At 40.0% G+C, this 26,828-nt stretch overlaps 1 protein-coding gene across 3 annotated transcripts in view; it reads left to right on the top strand.

The window, feature by feature from the left end:
* Positions 1–26,828, top strand: part of C29H12orf42 (chromosome 29 C12orf42 homolog) — a 164,975-nt gene that overhangs the window by 80,532 nt on the left and 57,615 nt on the right. For all 3 annotated transcript variants that reach the window (XM_070599694.1, XM_070599695.1, XM_008526301.2), the window contains one exon: positions 22,795–22,906. In XM_070599694.1, coding sequence (XP_070455795.1) covers positions 22,795–22,906 — 112 coding nt within the window. The remainder of the gene's footprint in view (positions 1–22,794; positions 22,907–26,828) is intronic.

The raw sequence follows: 26,828 nt of genomic DNA, 5'->3' as shown, positions 1-26,828 counted from the left end.
ATCTGTACGTTGAAAACTATAAAACAAGGCTGAAAGAAATTAAAGAAGACTTAGATAAATGGAAAGACATCCTGTGTTCATAGATTGGAAGACTTGGCATTGCTAATATGATAATGCTACCCAAAGTGATTTACAAATTCAGTGCAATTCCTACAAAATCCCAACTTTTTTAAGAAATAAAAAAATCCATCCTAAATTCATATGAAATCTCAAGGGACCCAAATAGCCAAAACAATCTTGAAAAAGAAGTACAAGTTTGGAAGGCTTACACCTAGTGATTTCAAAACTTACTACAAAGCTACAGTAATCTACACAGTGTGGTAATGTCATAAGGATAGGCATACAGGCTAACGGGATTGAGCTGAGAGCCTAGAAATAAACCCTCACATGTATGGCCAATTGATTTTTTTTTTTTTGAGGAAGATTAGCCCTGAGCTAACCACTGCCGGTCCTCCTCTTTTTGCTGAGGAATCCTGGCCCTGAGCTAACATCCGTGCCCACCTTCCTCTACTTTATATGTGGGATGCCTACCACAGCATGTTGTGCCAAGTGGTGCCATGACCACACCTGAGATCTGAACCGGCGAACCCCAGGCGGCTGAGATGCAGAACGTGCGAACTTAACCACTGCACCGCCGGGCCAGCCCCTGGCCAATTGATTTTTGACAAGAGTGCTGAGACCATTCAATGGGGAAAGGACAGTCTTTTCAATAAATTGAGCTTGGAGAACTGGATATTCACGTGTGAAAGAATGAAATTGGATCTTACACAATATTCAAAAATTAACTTAGAGTGGATCAAAGATCTAAAGGTAAGAGATAAAATTGTAAAACTCTTAGAATTTTATCAAAAGAGTGAAAAGGCAACCCACAGAACGTGAGAACATATTTGCAAATCATATCTTGTAGAGGGTTAATATGCAGAGTATATAAAGAACTCCTACAACTCAACTACAAAAAACAAATACTCTGATTAAAAAACAGGCAAAGGACTTGAACAGACATTTCTTTGAAGAGCATATACAAATGGACAATAAGCATGTGAAAAGATACTCAACACCATTAGTCATTAAGGAAATGCAAATCAAAACCACAATTAACATACTACTGCACAACTGTTAGAATGTCTATTATCAAAAAACCAGAAAATGATGTGTTGACAAGGATATGGGGAAATTGGAACCCTTGTGCATTACTAGCAGAAATGTAAAATGGTGTAGCCACCATTTTGGTATATACCCCAAAGAATTGAAAACAGAGACTCAAACAGATATGAGTATGCCAATGTTTATAGCAGCACTATTCACAATAGCCGAAAGGCGGGAACAACCCAGTATCATCAATAGATGAATGGATAAAAATAATGTGGTACGTATATACATACAATGGAATGTTATTCAGCCAAAAAAGGTATGAAGTTTTGATACATGCTCACAACATAGATGAACCTTGAAAACACTATGTTCTGAAAAATATCGTATGATTACACTTACATGCAGTATCCAGAACAGGCAAATTCATAGAGACAGGAAGTAGAACAGAGGTTGGCAGGGGCTGGAGGAAGGGAGAAATGGGGACCTATCACTTAATGGGTACAGAGTTTGTGTTTGGCATGATGAAAAAATTCTGGAAATAGGTGATACTTACACAACATTGTGGATGTACTTAATGCCATTGAATTATATATTCAAAAATAGTAAACTTTCTGTTTTGTATATTTTATCACAATAAACAATAAAGATTAAATAATGTAAAGCACTTAGAACAGTGCCTGGACATAGGAAGTGCTTTGTAAGTGGTATCTACTATTATTTTGTGGCAGATACTGGGGGTGCAATAGCGACTAAGAAAGCAGAGAGAAAAGACCAATCTCATATATTATGTACAGAGGAATGAAAATCAGACCGACAGGGGAACTTTCAGCAGCGATGATGGAGGCCAGAAGACAGCAGAATAACATTTTTAATGTGTTGAGAGTCAGCAACAATCTAGTATTGTGTATCTAGCACAATGATCTTTCAAGGATGGGAAAGAAATAAAGATATTTTAAGATAAGTAAAAACTGAGCGATTTCACCACCAATAGACCATAATGAAAGGAGTTTCTAAAGATTATGTTTCAAGCAGCAATATGGTCCCAGAGAGATCTGAGACGCAAGCAGACAGGAAAATAGAGCAACTGGGAGTGTAGCTGAGATCCACACATGCTGCCCAACTTCAGACTGAGCCTCCTGACATCTCTGGACCCGTATCTTCATTGACAGTGGATTCCTTGACAAATTGCCTGCCTCTATGCCCACCTACCCTGAATAGAACCTCTTGTTTGGCCCCAAGGTCAGAAACTAATTGGATGGCTTGTTGAATGAATACACGAACAGTGGGTAGAAAGAAGAGGGGCACTCAAGGGAGGGTCTGTGTTTTTCATTCATTGAAAGAGAAAGGATGGAACTGGTAAATAGGTCCTCGGACATTCAAGTTAAGAAAGTCATGAGTTACAGAGGAAGTGTGTTTTAGGCAGAGAGAACAGCGAGTGCAATGGTTCTGAGACAGTAACAGGCCTGGGATACTGAAGGAATAGCAAAGGGGCGGGGGTAGAGTGAGGGAGGAGGAGAGTAGTAAATGAAGTAAGAGAGGTAATAGGACATCCCTATTTGTCTAGGATGGTCCAGGTTTATACTTGCTGTTTCGGAATAATTATTAAGAGGCTCTCTTTCCACACCTAAAAATGTCCCGAATTGGTCAAAACAGTCATGGGGGTTCCAGATCCTGTTCAGCCTGGTAGGAAGCCACTGGGGACAGTACTCTAAGGGAGATGAAGGGCTCCTGGAGGGCTGGGAACACAGGCTATGACTTTGGTTTAACGGGACCATTGGGCTGTCTTCTTGGAGGTGGAAAAAGAGCCAGCAGGTGTGGCTTTCCCTCAGGAGATTGGGGTTCTGCAGGAATGGTGCCCAGGCAGCTGGCCTGATTCTCAAGAAGCCCTCCCAGCTCTAACGCCTGGAGCCTCAGTCAACACTCCAGGGGGCGTGTGGGCGTTCAGGCCACTTCAAAGCTGGTTTACTTCCTGACGGCTGCAGCGAAAACAGCTGGGGAGACGGAGTGTGACTTCAGTCTGCTCTGCGTCTTTTAAACAACCCCACACCGCAAGAGTGTTGCTATATTTTGGATGATGTTAACCCTCTCCTGTAATAAACTTTATGCCTGACGATCAAAGGCTCACATTAACAACGATTTCAGCAAGACTGTGTGTGGCAGAGGACTTTGAGTGCTTAACCAGGGTTCCAGTAGCCTCCTTTACTCATGGCGGATGTGACACTGATCAGATGAGTGTTAGGGCTTAGGGTGTTGAGAAAGGAGGGACGAATCCATGCAATAAGCTGGGGTCAGGACAAGATGGATTTCCAAAAGGCCAGGTCAGAGCAGAGTTTGGAATTATCCCCGAGTTCTTGACTGTACTCCAGCTTACTTAGAAATGTGATGCTGAGATCGCTGGGCCCCACTTTCAGATGGGTATTTCTTGAGTGGGTGGCAAACTGGATAAATGGTTAAAGATAGCGATTATACAGCCAAGCCTTGGGCTCAGATGGCCTGAGTTCAAATCCTGGCTTTGTTACTTTCTGCCCTTTGACTTTGGGAGATATGTTTTATCTTTCTATGCCTCAGCTTCCTCATCTGCAAGGTCGGATCATAATAGCACCAATCTCATAAGGCCATTCATTGTGAGAATTAAGTGAGTTCAACGTAAAATGCTAGAACTGTGCCTGGCATACGAGGAAAGCCTGTCACGTGTGTTAGTTTTTACTATTTATTCTGACTAAAGGACTTTATATTTGTGTCTCTCATTTTCATGAGGCTGGTCCTTTTATTTTTTTCAGTGAAACTGTTGTCCATCTGACTCATAGACATGAACTAATGTTGAATCTTACAGACTAACACATTGAAGGCTGTTTTTTTGGAGGCTTTTCCTTTTTGATCACACTGGTTGGCATGCTGTTGACTTTCTGTTTGGCAAAGTAGGTGAATTATTTCCTCTGAGGTTCTCTCTAAATCCATTGGCAAATGTTGTTGGTTTTAAACAAAGTCAAGCTTAGCCTTTATCTCAAGTATCCGTTTTCACTTCAAATACGAAAAAAATCAAACTAAACTTGGTCAAATTTCAAAGCAAAACTTTTTTTTGGTTTAAATCTGATTAGGCAAGTGAAATTTAGAACACTGGTAAACAAAAAATGATGAAATCAATCATCCTTGGAAAAATAGGGTGAGACTTCTCTAATAAAGAAGATGACATCATTACAGTTTATTATCACCATTTAAAAACTTTATTGAGTGGTATATGGATGTATTTATGAATCCTGCTTTACCTGATTAGCTTTCAGATTCTATTAATGGGTTACTTATAACACAAGAATGAGTACATCTCAAGGAAGAATATATTTGGATTCATTGCTCATCAGAAGTATAATTATTGTTTAACAATTTTATGAAGGGCTGATGATGACGTGCAGGTGTGTAAACATGCAGTGCCAATAGATTTGACACGGTATTCAGTTCTAGGTGTATACATTTTTAAAGGCTTCTATTCACCAAAGGGGCCAATAAAACCCCGCACAATAGTAAGTGTGTTTGCTGAAAACATGAGGTGAGTGGTTAATTTTAGTCTTCAGATTTTAAGATGGATTTGTTTTTTTCCAGTGATATGTATCTTAACTTGCCAGTCTCTACATTATACTTTAGAGTAAAAAATAAAACAGAGCTATATTGTTAAAATCCACCTATCTGGGCCTTTCAAATCATCTCTGGAAGATGATGGAAGATTGAGGGAAACTCTGCGCAGGTCAGTTTCAGGCTGGGCAAATGAAGTGCAAAGTGGTGGCTTGAGGTTTGACAAGTATTTTTACCTGGAATTATTGGTACCTTAGGAAGGATGTAGCTCAAACTTCCAGTTTCCCAGATGAGGAGACGGAGGCTGGAGAAAATCATAATTTGCCCAAGAAAACATGGCTGGTGGACCAGAATTTCTGGGCTCGAACGTGTGTCTCCTAATTTTTGTGACTGGACTCTTCCTCGTGTGCTACTTTACCTCCTGTCAAACGTGAGACTCTAATAATTTAAGTTCTTGATTAATGTATTCAGTCAATAGACATTCTTATTTACCTACTAGGTGCCTATTCCAGGTCCCAAGGTATCTGAAATTCCCTGACTTAATTTTGACGCAACTATTCTGCTCTTTATTCTCCTCTGGGTTAATGTTTTCTTCATTAAGTTCTGGGAGTGTGTTAATATGTTTTTAGCTTGTCTTGAATCTTTAGCCCTTAGTCAGGAAGGCGTGGGAAGAAACCAACATTTACTACATACTGCCATGCATTTTACATGTGTTACCTTTATGAAAAGCTTATGAAGTTAGCATTGCACCCTACACAAAGAGAAGCTAAACCTTCTGATAAGGCTTAAATATCTTTAAAAAAAGTGACAGTGTGGGCGATTTGTTCACCCACAGCTTCACATAGTGCCTGGCATATAGACCACTTAAATTGTGCTGAATAATTGAATAAATGAATGAATGAATGAATGAATGCTGAGCTTTAAACTCAGGTCTACCTGGTTCCAAAGATCCTTCCACGATATTTGGTGGCATTTTTGTGTCTCCTAGTATTGGGAACACACTGCGGTCTTTGCCTATCACTGATGGTGTAAGCAATTGCTTAATAAATATCCTTTGCTTATGATGGTGTATAAATTCCCCAAGGCTTAGCATGCTCCCACAGCCATCATTGTAGATTTTTTGTGTGTGAGGAAGATTGGCCCTGAGCTAATATCTGTTACCAATATTCCTCTTTTTGCTTGAGGAAGATTGTTGCTAAGCTAACATCTGCACCAATCTTCCTCTGTTTTATGTGGGATGCCGCCACACCATGGCTTGATGAGCAGTGCTAGGTCTGCACCTGGGATCTGAATCTGTGAAACCTGGGCCACTGAAGTGGAGTGCGCGAACTTAACCACTACACCACCGGGCCAGCCCCTGTAGATTTTTTTAAGAACAAGAAAATATCTACCTGCCAAATTAATTTTTGAAGTTGTTCTTGGATAAAGGCAGATAACAATGCTCACAATAGTGCTGTGAATACTATGGAAAATACTGGAGTCATGCAGATGCTCTCCAGCGTTTGAGAGAGCTCTTTCTGCACTGCGGCTCTCAAACACTGCTGGTGATTTTCCTTGTCCATGAAATGTTCACAGCACCCAGACTCAATTATTTAAATGAGTTACATGGATGCAGGATTTCAGTTCAATGAAAGCTTATATTGTCCTGGGTTAGGCACCTTTTTGATATTATCTCATCTAATCCTTCAACAATTTTTTGAACTATTTCTCCAACCTACAGGTGAGGAAAGTTGAATTCAAGAGTGGCTAAGTAGAGGCTAAATCCTGTAACACAGGCCCAACTGCTACATCCTTTACTTGGTTGTGGTTATCATCACACTCTCAGTTACTTGCTAACTTCATTCATTCATTCATTCATTCACTGATTTAAAGAGTGTGCATTAATTGTTATTATATGACACTGAGCCAGAGAGACACAAATCAATGTTTGCCAAGAGCACATCTATCCTTCCTCATCTGTAATGAGATATGTACACAAAATTTATTCATTGCAGCCTTCCTTGTGAGAGAAAAAACCAATAACGACCTCTATATTTATCAGCAGAGACTAGTTAAATGCATTCTTTATACTATGCCTTTTTAAAAAGAGTGGGTCAGAATGCTATGTGCTAATGAGCAAACACGCCTGTGATGAATTTACCTGTAGAAAAAGCAAACCGTAGACAGTAAGTATCTTGTGGCAAGGACAAGGTGCAAGTGTGTATTCATAATTGACCTCTCCACTGTCTTGGAAGAGGAAAGTGCCTGTGTTGTTTGGGCCTACTAGCCATGTCTGACCTTTCATTGGGTTAATCCGGTAATGAGCATAGAGAAGAACTGAAAGAATCCTAGGAAGACTAGTGATTTTGGAATGGATAGAAGCTACTAAGGGATAAAAGAATATACAAGAGAGGCAGGAGGAAGGGGGAAGACTGGAGCTAGCATGGATTGAGTTTGGAGGTGATGTTTCTTTGGTAGGGTGGAGAAAGGGGTGAGAGAAAGGGAAAGGGGAGAAGAAGAGAGAGAGAGAGAGGGCAAGCTGTCATGCTGTGAAGAGCAGGACTTTAGGGAAAAAGGCAAAGAGGTGAGGAGCAATTTCAGAACACGTTTGTGTTTGCCATGCAAGGCAATACTTCCCTTTTTTTTTTTTTTTTTTTTTTGCTGAGGAACATCAGCCCTGAGCTAACATCTATTGCCAGTCTACCTCTTCTTTTTTGCTTGAAGAGCCCTGAGCTAACATTGTGCCAATCTTCCTCCACTTTATATGCGGGTTGCCGCCACAGCATGGCTGATGAGTGGTGCAGGTCCACCCAGGATCTGGCCCGTCAACCCAGGCCGCTGAAGTAGAGTGTGGCAAACTTAACCACTATGCCATGGGGCCGGCCTGCCTTTATCTTTTCTGAATGACTGACATAAATATCTTAGTTACCTTCCAACTCATTTTTGGATGTAGGGCTTGGGCTTGCTTCCTTTGAACGTGGCACCCTTACTGAAGTAGTCTATGAGGAAACAGCTCTATCTGGGTTACACTGTGATTTCATCTGTGCAAAAAAAGTGTGTGCATATAATGGTACTATATGTGCATCAAAACTTTCTCAAAGCAACCCAAGAACATTTTTGTAATGTTAATTACCTCTTGAGAGTGGTGAAATCAGCAAACTCTTCTATACTGTTTAAGATTTTTAGAGTGAGCATTTATTACTCTTATAATTAAAAAATAGATATATTTTAGTGATCTAGTTTGTATTTCTCATAAATGGAATAGCAACATTTCTCTTAAGCGGAAGAGCTTTTCCAGGCATCACTTATGTTTCTTGCCTCAAAGGCTTTGAAAATATAAGATTATGGAGAAAACTGCTTCTAATGCCTAACTTCAGTTTAAGTAAACCCACTAAGGCTCTTGGAAGGGGGATGGTGCCTAGACCAAAGGGAAGATGTAGCTAAATCACTGAGGGGTTTAATTCTTCCCAATAGCTCTAGGGAGTATCTTTGGGAGGACCTTTCCTTTTTCAAATTACAGAAAGGACATCGGGGGTTCATCGCATCTGTGTGAGTCTAGAGGGCTGAGTTTGGAAAACAGCATGTAAGGTGCCTCTATAAGTTAAGAAACAGAGACATTTGCCTGATGCCAAGGGTTGAGACGACGGAGGGTCTGTCCCTTCAGTTTCCACTGGGTGCTGCCTCCCTGTGGAGAATTTCCTCCTTACGTAGCAAAGAATCGGTTTGATGTTGAATAGACCAGAAAATAAAATAAACAAACAAAAAAACTCAGACAGATGTTCATGTTGGGGTCTAAGGGATCAGTACATAACACACCTCTCTTCTTTGCATGAATTTTGAACGAGCGAGAGAGACAGAGAAGTTGGCCCATAGAGGTCAAAATACCAGATAGATTAGGAATGTGATTTAGGTGTGTGGCCAAAATGAGTTTTCTATTTTGACCTCTAGAATGGCAGACTTGCCTGAACCACCATGGAAGCCCTTGGAAATGGCAGATCCCCCCTGTGGACTGGGGGATGGCAGACTCTTCTTGATAAGCTTACCTCATGATTAAAGGCAGACTGGAGCCACTTGCTTTCTGAAGATCCCAAAGACAAAGGAGAGTGTGCTGAGCCGAGCACGCTCAGTTCTTTCCTCCAAACTCCCCAATCAAGTCAGTCACTTTCCCTCCAGACATTGACGAGAAGGCAGGAGAGATTTGAAGGCAGGGTTTTCTCTCCAGGACAAAACTAGAGAGTATTTTTACCGAAGAAAGTGAGTGTTTCTAGGAGGAGGACCTGACTCTTAATATGGGAGTTGGTGCCTTATAATGAAGGCCTCTCATTCTGGCATTTGGAAGAGCCCCAGCCGGCCCACTCACACCTGAAGCGAATCCGGTCAGTTCACATGCCTTGACCACCCCTACTGAGCTCGCGGTCATTGGGAGAAGCCCTGAAGTCTCTAATAAGAGAATCACACCTGCGCAAAGAGAGAGGCAACTCATCAACGAGGCTTTTACACACAGCACCAAGGATTGTCAGAATTTAAGGAAAACCAATCGCACAAAAAAGAAGAACCAAGAAGATCCAGTAGAAAAACTGGCGTTAGAAGAAACAGATGTAATTCAGAAACCAGAAGGAAGTATTCACTCGAAAAAGACATCTAATTAGCGTCCTCTGGGGAATTCTGAGAAAATCTGTAAAATAAGAACAGCCACGTCCTCAAAAAAGAAAAATTAGCAAACAGGAAGAGTTCATGGAATCAAATACATGCTTGTTAAAAGTAAATAATTGCATAGAAGATTGCAAGAAGAAGTTGTGGAAAATCTCCCAGCACGTAAAGCAAAAAGATGAAAATAAGAAAAACGCAAGAGGAAAGTTAAGTCATGGAGAATCGATCAAAAAGTAACCAAGCAAACGCAGAAGATAGGAAGAGAACTACAGGGTGAATTTGGCCCGGAGCCCCAGCGCCTCCTCACTGGTGCATCAGCGAAGCCTCAAGCGGGAGTAGTTGGGGCTGCTGTGCTCGGGCACCGATCTGGGTCCTCTGCTTCTTCCGGCATCAAATTCTGTGTCACCCTCTCTTCGACTTATCTCTCCCATGCATAGCCACGGGATCCGTTTTGGACAGCTCACATTTTTCTCCCCTGTAGTAGCTTTTATTTATTTATTTAAAAATTATTAGTTGTGGTAAAAAGACAATACAATTTAGTTTGGTAGTGTTAAATATATTCATATTGTTGTGTACCAGATTTGCAGAACTTAATCATCTTGCAAAAATGAAACTCTATTCATTAACCAACTCCTCACTTCTCCCTCTCTCCAGCTCCTCGTAACCACCATTCCACTTTCTCTTTCTATGAATTTGACTAATTTATAGACCTTGCATAAGACTGTTTGTCTTTTTGTGACTGGTTTATTTCACTTAGCATAATGTTTTCAAGCTTCATCCATGTTGTAGCATGTGGCAAGATTTCCTGCTTTTTAAAGGCCGAGTAATATTCCTTTGTACGTATATCCTGCATTTTGTTTATTAATTCATCTGCTGATGGACATTTGGGTTGCTTCCACTTCTTGGCTATTATGAGTAGTGCTGCTATGAACATGGATGTCCAAATATCTCCTTGAGAACTTGATTTAAATTCCTTTGGATATATATCGAGAAGTGGGATTGCTGGATCATAAGGTAGTTCTATTTTTAATTTTTTTGAGGAACTTCCATAGTGTTTTCCATGCCAGTTGCACCATTTTACAATCCCACCAACAGTGCATAGGGTTCCAATCTCTCTGCATTCTCACCAACACTTTTTTTCTGTTTTTTTTTTTTTTTTGATGAGTAGCCATTGTAATGGGTGCAATGTGATATCTCCTTGTGGGTTTGATTTACATTTCTCTAATGATTAGTGATGTTGAGCATCTATTGATATGCTTGTTCACCATTTGCATATCCTCTTTGAAGAAATGTCTATTCAAGTTCTATGCCAATTTTTAAAATTGACCTTTTTGTTTTATTGTTGAGTTATAAGAGTTCTTCATATACTCTGGACGTTAACCTCTTGTCAGCTATGTGATTTGCAAATATTTTCTGCCATTTTGGAGGGTGCCTTTTCATTTTGTTGATTATGTCCTTTGACGCACAGAAGTTTTTAAGTTTAATGTAGTCCCACTTGGCTATTTTTGCCTTCATTGTCTGTGCTTTTGGTGTCATACCCAAGAAATCACTTTCAAATCCAATGTCATGAAGTTTTCCCTGTATGTTTTCTTCTAGGTGTTTTATAGTTTTGGGTCTTATATTTAGTTTTTTAACCCATTTTGAGTTAATTTTTATGTATGGTATGAGATAAGAACCCAAGTTCATTCTTTTGCATGTGAATATCCAGTTTCCCAATACCGTTTGCTGATGAGATTGTCCTTTCCCCATTGATTGATCTTGGGACCTTGTTGAAGTTCATTTGACTATATATGTTATTCTGGGCTTTCTATTCTATTCCATTGGTCCATTTGTCTGTCTTTACGCCAGTACCACACTGTTTTGATTTCTGCAGCTTTGTAATACGTTTTAAAGTAAGGAAGTGTGAGCCTTTCAACTTTGTTCTTTTTCAAGATTGCTTTGGCTATTCTAGCGCCATTGAAAATCTATACGAATTTTAGGATGGATTTTTCCATTTCTGCAAAAAAATGCCATTGAAATTTTGATAGGGCTTGTGTTAAATCTGTAGATCGCTTTGGGTGGTACTGACATCTTAGCAATGTTACGTCTTCCAACCCACGAACATGAGATATTTTTCCATTTAGTTGTGTTTTCTTAGTTTCTTTCAGCAATTTTTTGTGGTTTTCAGTGTACAAGTCTTTCACCTCCTTGCTTAGGTTTATTCCTAAGTGTTTTATCCTTGATGCTATTGTAAATGAAATTGTTTTCTTAGTGTCCTTTTTTCAGATTTCTCATTGTTAATGTATAGAAATTCAACTGACTTTTGTCTCTTGATTTCATATTCTGCAACTTTGCTGAATTCATTTATTAGTTCTAACAGTTTTTTTTGGTGGAATATTTAGGATTTTCTACATATAAGATCATGTCTTCTATGAACGGAGATAATTTTACTTCTTCCTTTTCAATTTGGCTGCCTTTTATTTATTTTTTCTTGCCTAATTGCTCTGACTAGGACTTCCAATACTGTGTTGAATGGATGTGGTGAAAGCGAATATCCTTGTTTTGTTCCTGATCTCAGAGAAAAAGTTTTCAGTCTTTTGTCATTGAGTGTAATGTTAGCTATGGGCTTTTCATATATGACTTTTACTATGTTGAGGTAGTTTATTTTTATTCCTAATTTGTTGAGTGTTTTTTATCATGAAATGTTGAATCTTGTTAAGTGCTTTCTCTGCATCAGCTGAGATGATCACATGGATTTTGTCTTTCCTTCTGTTAATGTGGTATAGTACATTTACTGATTGTCATATGTTGAGTCATCCTTGCATTCCAGGAATAAATCCCACTTGGTTATGTTGTATAATCCTTTTAATGTGCTGTTGAATTTAGTTAGCTGGTACTTTTTGAAGTTTTTTGCATCAATATTCATCAGGGATATTGGTCTGTGGTTTTTATAGTGTCTTTGGCTTTGATATTAGGTGACTGCTGATAGCTCACTTTGTTTTAGTGGAAGTTGACATTCCGTTAGCACAAAATGTTTAGTTTGGGTCTGCAGTTCTCAATATTGTCTTAAAAATACGGGAAAACACTACAAAAAGTGTTAAAGCTTTCTGATCCGCTTGCTACTCAATCATTATATGCAAGGCTGAGCCACCAGCAGCACAGAACTCTGGGCGTCTTCTTCTAATGTAGGTGGTTTCTCCCTGTGGCTCCTATTGCTTAATTGTTGTCTGAGCTGTGGCAAGTTTAGTCAACAACTCTCAGCCATGATTACTGCACCTGTAAAATGGGCACAATGTACTTTATTTCGTAGTATTGTAGGAAGCATATTTATTTTTCCTTCTTAGTATACCTCATTGGGGTCAAAGCAAGAGCAGAGGGGCTTTTGCCACAGATTTCAGGGGAGGAGATACACTGCTTGTCTGCTCCTTTTTTCGTGCTGCTTTGTGCCTGATACTAACTTGACCATTTTGTTCTCTGCTATTGCTGCCTTAGGATCTCCATAAACAGAGTCCCTGTGAAACCCCAAAGTCTCAATAGTTTAAGATGGTCCACAATGCTCAAGGGGACATTTTGTTCCTAAAATGTGAGAACAGTTAGAAGAGGTGGAATCAGACACATAAATTGTGAAACACAAGTTCCTGTTCTAGTTCCATGGCCAAAGTGGGGAAAAATCACTAATTTTTCATTACGATAAAAAAACAAGCAAAGAAGAGCCATGATTCCATCTTTTAACTTGCTAGTACAATAACCAATGAGCCAGTGGCACCTCTCGCTGAACAATTAGTTACATTACTACGCACAACTCTCAAATGTATATATATATATATAGTGGTGACTCTCTATGAAGTTGTTCTAAATTCTCTATGAATATCATCACTGAATTGTCATAAATATCACATAGGAACTATTATTATTCTCATTTTATAGATGAGAAACCCAAGGCAAAGAAGGGTAAAGCAATTTGCCCAAGTGGTGGATCCAGGATCCAATTTGGACAGCCTGGTTCCAGGGTCTGGGCTGTGATTCATTGCACATACTCCTTCTCTGTACTGATGAGCACATCTGTTTATTATTGTTGTTCTTGTTGTCATTGTCATCATTATTATTGTCCTGACTCTTCTTCCCCCTCTCTTGGATAAACTTGTGTTGCAAGTAAGAGCTCAGGAGAAAAGTGGGGGAATGAGGGCAGTGTGCTAGAGATGGAATCTGAGAGCTTTGCCTTTGACCATTTCACTCTCTGCTTCCAACTTTCACCAATGGCGTTGTCCTGTCAATGTACTCACCTCCATACAGTACTTCACACTTCTTAAAGTTCTTTGAGACTCCCCATCCTGTCTCAAGGCCCATGGGAAATGGGCAGGGAAGGGAACATTATTCCCATTTGACTTCTGTCCAACAGAGAGTTTAGTGATTTGCCCACGGTTAGAGAGCTGATTGTTAGGCCTACGCCAGCAGAAAAACTACTCTGATGAGTCCTAATATGTTGTTTCCTTTTGCTTCAGGATGCTGTCAGAGTGATCCCTGCTGTCATACAAGCAGTCCAAGTATGTACCACACAGAATAAATTCTGGGAACCCAGAAGGAAAAAATTATTTGAACTAGAGGTTAGAAGTTTGATATATAAAACTAAATCTAATTATGAGGATGAATAAAATTAAGTACCCTCTATATAAAGTTTGGAGTAGTGGGAGCCAGTTTGGCAAGTTATTCAACTTCTCTGTGAATGATTTTCCTCTTCTGTAGAAAGAAGAGAACGAAGTAGTGATTTCCTGGAGTTACTATGAGGATTTGATGAGTTAACACGTCTAAAGTGTTTAGAACAATGCCTGGACTGTAGTAAATACTCAATTAAGTGTTAGCTGCTGCTGGTACATAATGAGGAGTAGATAAAACAATTTATTCCTAATGGGAATTCTATAGTTAAGGCCAATCATGCCATCTTTCTCTTCCAAAAGCAATTGCTTCTTTATGTTTTAGAGGATCTCAGCATTCTTATTTTGGACATTTTACAACTTGGCTTTTTCTCATCCTTGTTATTAGATCTGATTTTACATATCAAACTTCTAACCCCTAGTTCAAATACTTTTTCCCCTTTGGGTTCCCAGAATTTATATGTTCTTGTGATGCAATTCTTGCAATAACTACTCAGGTTGTTGTATTACAGCAATGTTCACTCTGACACTATCATCTTTGCCAAGAAGTGCTTTTCAATTTTCAAATTTTTGGTGCTGTTTGATAGGAAGCCTTGCATTTATTATCAACAGTACAGGATGAAGAAATAACACTTTCTGAAAGAAAAAATATCTCGTTGCAGAAGCTTAACGTCTATTTGTGCAATGACCTCAATAGATAACTCTGGCTCCCCTTTGGTAAATTTCCTGTTAAAATTCTGGCCAGTCTAGTGCTTACTTGTTAGGAATAACTTTAACCAGGGGAAATTGGGCACAAAACCTTGCCAGCATATTTAACTTCTTGTCCTTTAAGAAATTATACTTCGATTTTAGAGGTTTGACTTTGATAGATAATGAAATTATCATGGTGGAACAAGCCATAGAAATAATAAATACAATAATTCTTCTTTGCCTATTATGTGCCTTCGCTATTCATAAATTTTAGGGCCTTAGATATTAGATACACTTACGTAAGGCCTCACGAACGGTAATTATCTTTTGGCTAAAGAAAAAGCCCAAACGAATGCTAAGCTGCATTATCGCTTGGCTTCTGACATGAGCTGATAATCAGATTTTCTTGCTTAAATCCATGGTGCTCGAACAATGCTACCCACTGTCTGTGCTTCCCGATATTACCCTTAATTAGAAAGAACAGAAACACAAATCTGAATTATTTCAAAATCTGGTTTCCATGGTCAGTGGTTTGAAGGGCTTAACTTTATTATAAATAAACCTGGCTTTATTGGCTAATGAAATCTGAAATGCGAAGCCTGGGATAGAGGGAGTGTAATTCTCTGATGTTTACACATCAAAATATCCAGTGTGGTCAAAGTGTTTTGTAATAAATCATTGCGTAATTGAATTATGATTCCTTTGTCCAAGTACGATCCAAGCCCCAACACTAAGGAGAACCTAGAAGGAACTTGAGTTTGTGTTTTCTTAAGAAACAACATCTTTAGGTTCAATAATATATGTACTCAAAGCTGTCAAGGAGGCGTTGACCTTTTATTTATTTTCTCCCACTTTAGTAATTGTTTTTTCCTTTGACACATTGAGGCACATGGTTTAAAGTGTGTGATGGCCTGGCTCTGCACACATATATATCCTTCAATGTATTAGGCTTAAACGTTCACGTCAGGCTCCTTTTCCACTTAGAATAACTTGTGGGACAGTATCTGAGCGAGACAGATGATAAGACGGGAGATCTGTTGTATTTTTGTTTATGGTCTTGTAAAAAGAGGGCTAACAATCGGCCAGGATGCCTGACCCCATTTGAAGGGCTAATTAATAACTAAGTGGAGATAGTAACTTTGTTCTTTTCCTGGAAAACAACATCAGGAAGCTAATTCCTAGAACTGCTATCACATATAAGGACTGTGTATATATATATATATAGAGAGAGAGAGAGAGAGAGAGAGAGAGAGAGAGAGAGTCTGTTTTATATATATTTTCTATATTTATACATATATCTTATTTTATATATTCTGTATCTATATCTATCCCTCCTGTTTCTCTGTGGATGGTGGGGCCTAAAGATCTGTGTTTGTAAACTGTGGCCCTGATCCCTTTTATTCTCCGTTTAATAGTTTTTTCTAAGACCCTCTCTCTTTTTCTTTGTGAATATTATCTTTTTCCTTTCAACTCTTCATCAATATTTCATTCCCACTCCTTCCCCTACCACCTCTGTACTAGGCAATTTGCAGTTGCTTTGTCATTTAAATATTCATAGCAACAGGAATTACTCTTAAATCCTGTTTTCCAGATGATGATATTAAACTTAGAGAGAGAGAATGATTTTCCTAGGATCACATATCCAGTAAATGATGGAGGCAGGATTCCAGCTCAGGTATTATTAATTCCAAATCCCATGGTCTTTGTGCTATGTCATACTGTCCCGCCAAACTGTATGTTAGCTTCTTGTAGATTGTTCCCTTTGTCTTCATCGCAGCTCTATTTCATTGGCTGAGGTAGATGCACCTCTTTCTCAAGTCACCAGGGACAAGGCTGGATGTGTCTGGGGTCCAGGTTCCTGTGACTTAAGTGACTCATCATGGAGCCAGGAATTTGCCTTGAGTTAGGATAATGGGGTGAGAAGCATTGCCTTTACTACTTTCAAGGAAGGATAATCATAGAGAAGCAGTTGGTGTCTATGATATTCCTGGATAAGATGTATCAGGGTGATGCCATTTCGAACAGTGGGATGGATACTGCAAGACTGTGAGGTGGATGTCCACAGGGAAAAAAACATCATCTAACCTGGACAGTTTAGATGAGTGAGCAGTGAGGGGGGGATGGTTAAAGGCGGAGACTGACACACCTCTTTACCTCCTCACCCTCTCCCCAAACCCCTTGAAAATAATGATAGAACAGAGCCTCCCCAGCGATATGCTGCAAATGGGTTGCAGTGGGCAGAGAGTTTAATCTGTTTAGTCTTTTTGGTGGCCTTGTAGGGGCTGGGATAGTAGATAAGCTCGGACCAGTTGCCCTTGGCCTTAAATAGTCTCATCTTATCCCAGTGTTCCCTACAGATGCTATATATTTTCTTCTCATGTGATTTTGAAAACGATTGGGAAGCATTGCTTTAAAACAAAATGCATTCACCCACAAGGATAAAAAGCAAAGATAGAGAGGAAACAACATCAATGAGCAATATCAACAATCTTTTTGATAGCTATAAAGTTAGTTAAAAAATGGCCACTGACAACCGAATGGAGTGACTCCCAATGTAAGTCTACACAGGAGCCCTACAAGGAGAAATGAGTCAATTCACTCTACCGTCAAGAAACCTGCAACCTGAAGGTTTCATATATCTTTTAAAGCAGGGAATAGGCACAGAGCTTAAAACAGGGGCCTGGTGGCAGTCTGGATCCTCAGATCCGTTTTTCCTTGGCTCACCCTGTAGAGTCAGGACAAGGATTTATTCTCTGACAAAATTAAGTTGTCGAGACTCCCAACATAGAAACACTGGGCCCAAAGATGAGGTGGGATCTTCAAACAGGAGTTTCTTGAAGACTTAGATAGGGGCCTGTGGGACCTTCAGGTCCTTTCTCCTGTTCTGTTCCCAGAACGCGGTCAGCCAGGCACATATTTGGAGGACTCTTCTCTGGAGAAACTGGAGGAAAGCCCTTCCCCTGTTGATGTTGAGCAATCTGTCACGGGAAAGACCGGCTCACTGCCTCAAGCCACAGCGAAACCCAGGAGTCAACAAGCCCTGCTCGAGTGGACCCGGAGTTTGCAGTCAGCCCTTTAGTGCTCTACCATTAAATATGAATGGATAGCCAAGATTGCAAATCATTTTTGTTTTCCAGAAGAATCTTTTTCCCCATGCAGCTGTTGCTAAAGCCATTAAGAATATTTTCCAGATGATGATGACATTGGGATATGTTATGATAAATTATTTTGAAATATAAATTTTAGTAATCTAGAGTCGATGATTCTTGCACAAAAATTTTTCTAAAAATATTTAACTCTTCATACAAATCCATTATGTGTAAATCTGAATTAAATTTTAAATTTAGCCAGTAGTATTTTCCTGTTTCCTCTGATGTTTCCTGTGATTTGTGGAGATCTTACAGGAAACTGAAGGTGGCTGAATAATTTTCATGTAATTCAAAACACTTGTTAATGCCGTTCCATGGAGGTCTTCCTAATCCAGTGTAAATAGGGAGGCTGGCTTTAACTCCTTACTCCGTGGCTCACTATGTACATTGACAAAACCTAAACGCCTCTTTATTTTAGTTATAAGGTTTATAGCAAGTATCGTCTCTTTTATGTTGGAGATAAGTAAATTACCTAGAATTTTTTGGCCCAGCTGATTGGAGAATGATGCCAACTAAAGCAAAATGAGCATCTCCTTACCAACACTGCTCAGTTTTACCCAGAGTGAAATAAATGGTTCCATGACCACAGACTGCTTTTTGAACCCTCATATTGCAAATACAGGTCTCTGGGCACCAGGCAGGATAGGCAGGAGAGTATGCCTCACCCAACACAAGATGTCTTATCAGAAAAGTAATTCAAAGCCACAGGCAGTTGCCTCATGATGGTAAGATGGCTGCAGCAGCCCTAGACTCTGCAACCTCTCGCAGTCAAAACTTGATTCCAAAAGTCTTAACAAAATCTCCTTATATTCCATTGATACTGAACTTCAGTCCTTGTAGCCGACAGAATGTAATGTGCTGATGTGCTCAGATCTGGGCATTTGCTTTATCCCTGAAGTTTGGGGGAAGTTGCTCACTGAAACCATATGTATCAAGGTTTGGAGTCATTTGGATCCCCAAATACTTGTTCCTGAAAGTAGAATAAATGGAGCAAATGAAAATAACAAATACCGTCCCCAGTGGTGGTGGTAATAGAGGCTGTAGCACTCGTTTTGAATGAGAAGTCAGCTTCAGCAAAAGAAAGGGCTAAAGATTTAAGCATAGACCATTTCTCTCTACACCCAGTGTGTCATCTATGTTGACCAGATCACAATAACTGGCTGCAGTTTATTATACTCCAATGCTCTATTGACACATAGCACAGCGGGAAGAGATTAAAAGCAGTGATTAAGATTGCACAGGGCATAATGCCACTCCAGCAAATGGGGGGTAAAATTTCATGTAGAAGACATAACAGTTTTATTCAATATTTATATTTAGACCCTTGGGGTAACATTCTCAGTGGCCATTATCAATGATGATTCAAATTTTTGCTTGCTGAAATCCCATTCTTATTTCTTATTGCAGGTCTTCATGTTCAGTTAAAGAATGGTTCTGGATTTCCGCAAAACCAGGTTTAAAAACTTTCTGCCAAATAAGAAGGCTGTTGAAGAAATCCAAACCTTTCTTATTGGTTTGCCATGGTGGTCCATTTTTCATTATCACATAGAGACAAGTCCCCGGATAGAGGAGCTCCAATTTCTGTTCCACTCTTCCTCTGTCCTCTAATTACAGTTGCTGCTGGTGTCCTGAGGCTGATGCTTCCCCTACAGATTGCCAAGAGAGAAGGAAAATACACCTTCATTGGCTACTGTACTTACAATGGTTCCTAAAACCAAGCAAGAAAACCACAGAGATCTTGGCAAGCAAGCAATTGAAAAGTACAGGTGCTGGCAGTATGCACAGCCCCAAAATCAACATGACTTGGGAGGAGAGGGGGTTGGAGAACAAAGAAAGGTGCTTTTCATTCAGAGAAATTTATTTCTTTTAAATATTTGCAATCTGCAGCCGATAGCACAGGAGGCCACTTGGCGTTAGTTCCCCACAAAGGGGAGGGCTGGGTGGTAATGAGCAGATGCTTGAGTGGCCTGTGGCGTGAGGTGCACCATCCGTCAAGAAGATCAATATTTACTGTTCTTGTATCTTTGTGGTGAAAGTTTGCTCTTCTTAAACAAAAAAAAAAAGGTGGGGGTTGTGCTTTAATACATAGAGCATGGGTTTAAGTTTAGGCAGTAAATCAACTGAGAACAGCAAGGACTTCACAGACAGGACTAAGTACCCCCCTCCCCTGCCCAGTGGTGACGTGTTCAGTGTTTTAAGGAGTAAAATGCATGTGGCTCGTGACATTGACAGTCTTTTCTCCATTCACTTTTTCTCATTCCAGTTAAATCATACCATGATGGAAAATACAATATGAAAGTAATATGGAATTTTAAAATGTGTTTTAAAATATACATTAATCCAGTTCAGTTTGACTCAACATGTACCAGTAAAGCAGCATTTTTGTGTGGTACAGACTGTGATAGGCACTAGGGGGACACACACGGACAAGATGAGGGTCTCTGCTTTAGTCTTTTGGTGCCTCAGTTTCCCTGGTTTGTCAAACGTAGATCACAGAGAGAGTCCTATGAGATGGGGGAAGAGATAAATAGCTGATGGGTCATGACCAGCCTCCTATACGATGAAAAAGATTTTATATTTTATTTGTTAGATCAAAGTGCGGTCTATGTCTTTAATGTGTGTACAAACCAACTGGGTACCTTGTTACAATTCAGATCCTGATTTAGTAGGTCTGGGGCTGGGCCAGAGAATCTCCACGTCTAAGAAGCTCTCGCGTGATATTAATGATGCTGGTCCATGGACACACTTTGAGTAGCAAGAATCTACATATTACTTGTATCAGTCACCTATGATGTTTGTTAACTATGCACATTCCTGGGCCCCATCTCAACTCTTTGAATCAAAATCTGCATTTCAACATGTTCGCCAGCTGATTTTTATGGATGATAGATTTTGAGAACCATCAACCAAATGATGGGAAGCCATTGAACACTATTAAAAAGCTGAGTTCTATATTTATTATTATATTTGTCATATTGAATTTTAGAAAGAGAATGTGAAAAGAGAGTTCCACCGAGGTGAACTGCAGCAGGGAGCGGGTGGAGAAGCGAAGGCAGAACTGTAGAGGAGGCAATGGGTCTGGAGGACATTGTGGGGGGGTTGACCGGATTCGGTTATGAGTGGATCTGGGGATGAAGCGGGTAGGAGGGGGCTGGAGTGACCTTCTGGGTTCTGTTTTGGATATCTGGATTGCTGCTTGGGCCCACACTAAGATGGGAAAGCAATATGGGCTTTGGAATAGGAAAGAGTGGATTTGAGACCTGCCTTCAATACTGGCTACTTACACAGCCTTGGTAGCTAATTTCCATCAGTAAAATGGGGATAGTGGTTGTTGTGAGGCAGCATCAGCCCCATTTTGCGAAGGTGGAAACTGAGGAATAAGGAGGGTAAGTTGTTCCAGCCCCTACAAAGGAGTAGAGATGAGATTTCGACATGGGCCTTCATGATGTGGCAGCCTCTACTCTGAACCATTACCCCAAGGTTTGGCCATGGAGACATCCTCTCCAGGTGGACAGTGGCACCAGCCCCACCACACAATAGTTTTCCCCTCATTTCACTTTCTCTCAAGGCCTCTCATTCTTACTGTCACTACTGCTTCCGAGGTACCCCTCTCCCTTTAAAATTGTAGAAAGCCACTCCATTTCATTTCTCTTAGCTCATCTGAAATGAATTCCAAAAAGACTTCGCTTAAGACAAAGCAAATATAGAAATAAAGAAAATGCCGGCAGCAGAAAAGACTTCCCTAGTACAAGGTTCTAACCCTTCCTCACTTGATCTCCCACAACCTGTCACTGGTGCAGCTCGCCTGGGTCACTTAGTTCCCAGATCTCTTCCTTCTGTTAACAGATATGTGTCCTCTCACTCCTCATCTCTGCAGTTCCGTCCTGCCTCCTTGGTCTGTATTCATGGCAAAGGGAGAGTTCATACTCTGTTCCCTCCTAAGACCCTCCTACTCAGTTTAAAGTTTCTGCTTTGAGATATAAGTATTTGCCTCAGGGAACGGGTGGGGCTGGGTGAATGATATGACTGAGAGAGAAGGAGAGAATGAAAACCTCATCCTCTAGGGAGGATCCTATTCCTTGTGCAGGAGTGGTTTGCTCTCTTATAGACCCAGCAGGTTACCACCACCCTAAACACGTAATATCCAAACCATACTACAGATGCAATAATATCCAGCATCTAAACAATAATATCCAATCATGTCCAAGCAATCAACGTTACACACAAACACTAATGAACAGTTGGAACTGGTCACTTGTTTGCTGAATTGTTTTTAATTAAAATTTAATCAGATTGTCCATCTTTATGACCTTATTCACATTAATTATCCAATATCTTTGAATCTCTTTCTCTTCTTTCTTTTTGAGTTTGGTTATTTCAAGGGGACAAAGCCCGAATTGAGAGCTCCCTCTCCCCAATCTTCTGATCCCTGTCTCTATTCCTTGTGTCTCCACCCTCTGCCACACTGGCTGTGCTTGAAATGACACAAAAAATCACATGGCTACGTCCTCTCTGCTGTGAGTGTTTGCTTTGATGTCCCCTGTCCAGGAAGGCACCTCTTATGTCTGTATATAAATTAGTACACTAGCCTCCTCATTTTTCCATTCCCCTTACCTTGTCTTGTTTTTCTTCTTAACAATAGAAAAGTCACCATCTGATATATTACAGATGTATTTATTTATTTTTATGTCACCTCCACTAGAATATCAATTTCACGAGGACGGAGACTTGATGTAGTATATCCCCAGTTTCCAGAACAATGTCGGGCATGTAGTGTAACTCAGTAAACATTTGTTGAATGAACAGATAAATAAGTTAATTAGCCACCTTAATGAAATATATGGGAAGGATGTGCATGTATAAGTAACTGGAGTCAATTGTAGTTGTTTTCAGGATTATTTCATTTAAAGAATAAGCAAGCAAAAAAACTTTTAAAGTGTCACTCATTTAGGGAAGTAAGAATGGCAGGTGGCATGGATTATTTTTGGAGCCATAGACCTAATTTTATTTTGTGTATTTTCTCCTCTGTCTTATAGCCCAGCCCTCATCATGAAAGAACTGTCTTGCCCTGCTCCAGGTTCACTGCTCACATGAAGAACTTCTCTGAATCTCTTAAACTTAGCCAACTACGTTTTTTGCATTTTCCAGGTAAATTAAGAAATAATCTCAGGAAAGACTAGAGTTTCTAAAGAACACTTGAGGGGCCAGCCCAGTGGTTTAGTGGTTAAGTCCATGTGCTCTACTTCCGCGGCCCAGGGTTTTTGGGTTCAGATCCCAGGGGTGGACTTGTACACCTCTCATCAAGCCATGCTATGGCGGGTCCCACATACAAAATGGAGGAAGATTGGCACAGATGTTAGCTCAAGGACAATCTTCCTCAAGCAAAAAGAGGAAGATTGGCAACTGATATTAGCTCAGGGCCAATCTTCCTCACCAAAAGAAAAGAAAAAAAATAAAGAAAGAACACTTGAATTGTGTTTCAAAGTAGCAACAAAAGAGAGAATTCATTGGCTTAAGAAGTTGCTAAGTTTAAAGGATGGACTGACTCAAAGCATGGCTGGATCCAGTGTTCACTGATATTATCATGGCTTTCTTTTTTTAAATCTCCATGTTGACTTAATTTTCATTTTGGGTTTATTTTCAGAATGGATAGCAATCATGGGCCCGGACAGCTACAGGGTTATATGATTCTTAAAGCTTGTAATTTCAAAAGTAAAGAAACGCTCTTTTTCTCTGCCTCTATAACAGTCCCCACCTCCTAGCCGATGACTCTGATTGGCCAAACTTGAGTTTCACGTTCTTTCCTGGAACAATCAGAGTGTCTGGGGGAAAAGGGAACACCAGTCAATTTTTGCTACCCCTGAATTTAATCCTGACAGCTGCATTTAAATTACACAGAGTATTTGTGTGTGTGGGGGTGGGGGTTGGGAGAAGTATGGCGGGAAGGGAGAATGGGAGGAATCATTTTCCAAAATAAATTGACGTGAGACAAGCAAAAAGTATCATTTTGTGTCAAGCTGAAATGATGTGTGGTTGCATCAGTTATGTTCTATGCAATGTTGGCACCACAGACATATATTATGACAACCTTGGGCCATTTCACTGACCTGAAAGGGTAAATGAATTTACATGGCCAATCTCCCACCTAAGAGAAGGTAAGTTTTCGGACAATTGATAAAGCAGATAACTGCTACCTTCTGTTTGGATGATGTATTATTTTAGAATTTATTTACTTATTTACTTGTACTTATATATTAATAAAGTTTGTTGCATATGTGTAAATGTCAGGGCTGTTGAAAGGTTTTGTTGATTTTATGAGTTTCAAAGTCCCAGAGTAATGTAATTTTAAGAGATCTTTTGAGAATCGCGTTTGGTACCCACTCACACTCTTCTTATTTTACAAAAATTAGGAAATGGAGGGGGGGTGGGTAACACTTCACATGGTTCAAAACCCAAAAATGTAAAGAGGTGTATCGTGGGAAGTCTTCTTCCCGCCTCTGCCTCAGTCTACCTCGTTCCCTTCCCCCCACAGGAACCCACGTTTTGTGATTTCTTGGGAATCCTCCCACACTTTCTCTAAGCAAATAAAAGTGTGTATATAAACAAGTATAAGCGTGCAGGTGAACAGCAGCGTCCTACACTTTGCTGTCTTCACTTAGTGCTGTCACTTGGAGCTCCGTCCACAGCAGTGTGTTGAGGGCTTCCTCATTCATTTTGCTTACAGCTTCAGAGGAATGTATTTTATGGCTATGCCTCAATTTATTTAGCCAACTTCCTTTAATAAGCACTAGTGATTCCCCAAAAAGAACCAATGAAATAATTCGGATTTCATATTTTAGAGCTTTGATAGCATGTATTAAGAATTATTATTAAAAATTTTGACCAAGTCCACTTTTGTTAGTTTTATGGAAAGATTCATGTAGGCTTAGTTCCAGCTGACTGATATAATTCAGTAAAAGTAAAGGCCGACCTTTTAATTCTTTTCAAAATGCAACAGAAGGATAGAGAAAATAACTGCCACTATCAGTATCTGGAAAATGTGTGGCTTCAAGATTCGGTATACCAGGATCTTGAGAGTTGAAAGTATGGGTACAAGGTTGAGAAACGTCATGGTTTATGATTACATGGATTGCTCTGACAGACCTCAGTTCCTTGCCACATTGGTATTTGTCTTAAATTTGGGGACCTGAAGCCTGTAGGCATGCTGAGATTGAGGGCACACTGATGAGTTGGGGATACGAAGACAGCAGGGACTCTCCAGAGATGAGGGGCTCTCTTGGTTGTAGGTAGGACAGATGAGCAGCAGCATTTTGTCCCTGGGAGTCATATCTGGATAGGAGCAGAGCACTGTCAACAGCAAGAGGGATGGTGGTTAGTGTTAGGCACCTGGGAGCAGAGAAGAGCTAAGCTAGTTTGGTTTGGTTGCTAGGCAATGGGGAACCACTACTTTTTTTTTTAAAGCAAGGGAGTGATGTAATTTATTTGTACCTCACAGCAGTTAAAGACAGTGATTGAGGGGGCAAGATTGCGGACAGGAAAACCACTTTTAAGGTTATTAATCACCGAAGTGAAAAGCAATAAGGGCAGGAACATGTCAGTGAAGGTAGAGGAAAGGAGATAACTAGAGATATTTAAGGGGGAACATCCACAGGAGCTGGTCATGGATTAAAGATGAGGATGGAGAGAGAGAGCTGAGGTGGGAGGGTTTATGTGTCCATTCAGTCATTCAAAAAAGGATGACTGAGCACCAGCTAGCGACAGGCACTGTGTTAGTTTCTGGAGACACAGAAGTGAACAAGACATATGAGGTTCCTGCCTTCTTGGAATGTACCTTCTGAAGAAGGCAATAATTAATAAGTAAACAAATAAATAAGATTATTACATATTATAATAAAAACTGTGAAGAAAAGAGGTGGATGCCTTGGGGCCCTTCATAGTCGCCTCCTACCTCACTCCAGCCCCTGAAAACTGCTGATCTGTTTTATACCCCCATAATTCTGCCTTTTCTAGAATGTCATAATCTTAATTGTTAGAGTGTTTACAAATCTGTATGTGTTTGATGAAACTCACATAACTGGACACTAGAAAGAGTGAATTTTACTCTGTACAAATTATGCCCCAATAAATATAACATTAAAAAAGCTTGCATACCAAAATTTAAAAAAAAGAAGAAGAAGAAGAGACAAGAAAAAAATGGATTAATGAATGAGAGTAATCCAGGGAATGGCAGAGGGTCGGGGACTATTTAAGATAAGGAAGTCAGGGAAGATGCCTATGAGCAGTTTACATTCAGCCTGAGATATGTGTATTTTGTGTGTTTATAAAAGAAAAATGAGATCAGTGTGGCCAAAATATAGTTAATAAAGAAGAGGTGGTATGAACTGAGGTTGAGGCAAGCAGGGTCTAGACTATGAAGAGCCATCTAGGTCACAATGAAGAGTTTTAGATTTTATTCTAAACGCAGTGGGAGGCCATTGAAGGTTTTAGGCAGAGCTGTTCCATCTTCTGATTTACTTTTTTTTTTAAAAGGATCACAATGTTATTGTTCAGATACTTAATTGTAGCTGGAGCATATGAGGAAGCAAGGAGACCAATTAGGAGACTACAGTACAAGTCCAAGTGAAAGATGAAGGGGAACCAGATGACGGTGATGACAGTGAAGATGGAAATGAGCGGGTGGAAGTTAGAAATAAGTTCTTGATGGATAAAACCAATAATCCTTGCTAATGGTTAGGATGGGGGGAGGAGGGAAAGAGAGGAATACAGGATGATTCTCAGTTTTTGCCTTGAACCAGCTGGATGATAGTATTGCCGTTTACTGGGTTGGAGAATTATTGAGTGAGGACCAGTTTTAGAGAGGAAAGTAAAGAGTTGAATAAGACCTTGTTTCACCCATAGACTCAGTTACAAAGTTGGGGCGGTTTTGGAGATTGCCATCTTGATCAGCCTAGATCAATTACTGTCACCCTTGAAATGCTCCCAGATTCTGCTTTTTGACCCACTGTTTCTTGAACAAGTACAGTAATCTCACATCCCTGGGATCCTTCTAGTTTTTATTCTTGTGACTTGA

This window comes from Equus przewalskii, chromosome 29 (assembly GCF_037783145.1).
Source record: "Equus przewalskii isolate Varuska chromosome 29, EquPr2, whole genome shotgun sequence".
NCBI classification, from domain to species: Eukaryota; Metazoa; Chordata; class Mammalia; order Perissodactyla; family Equidae; genus Equus; species Equus przewalskii.
This window is presented reverse-complemented; position numbering and strand designations above follow the sequence as displayed.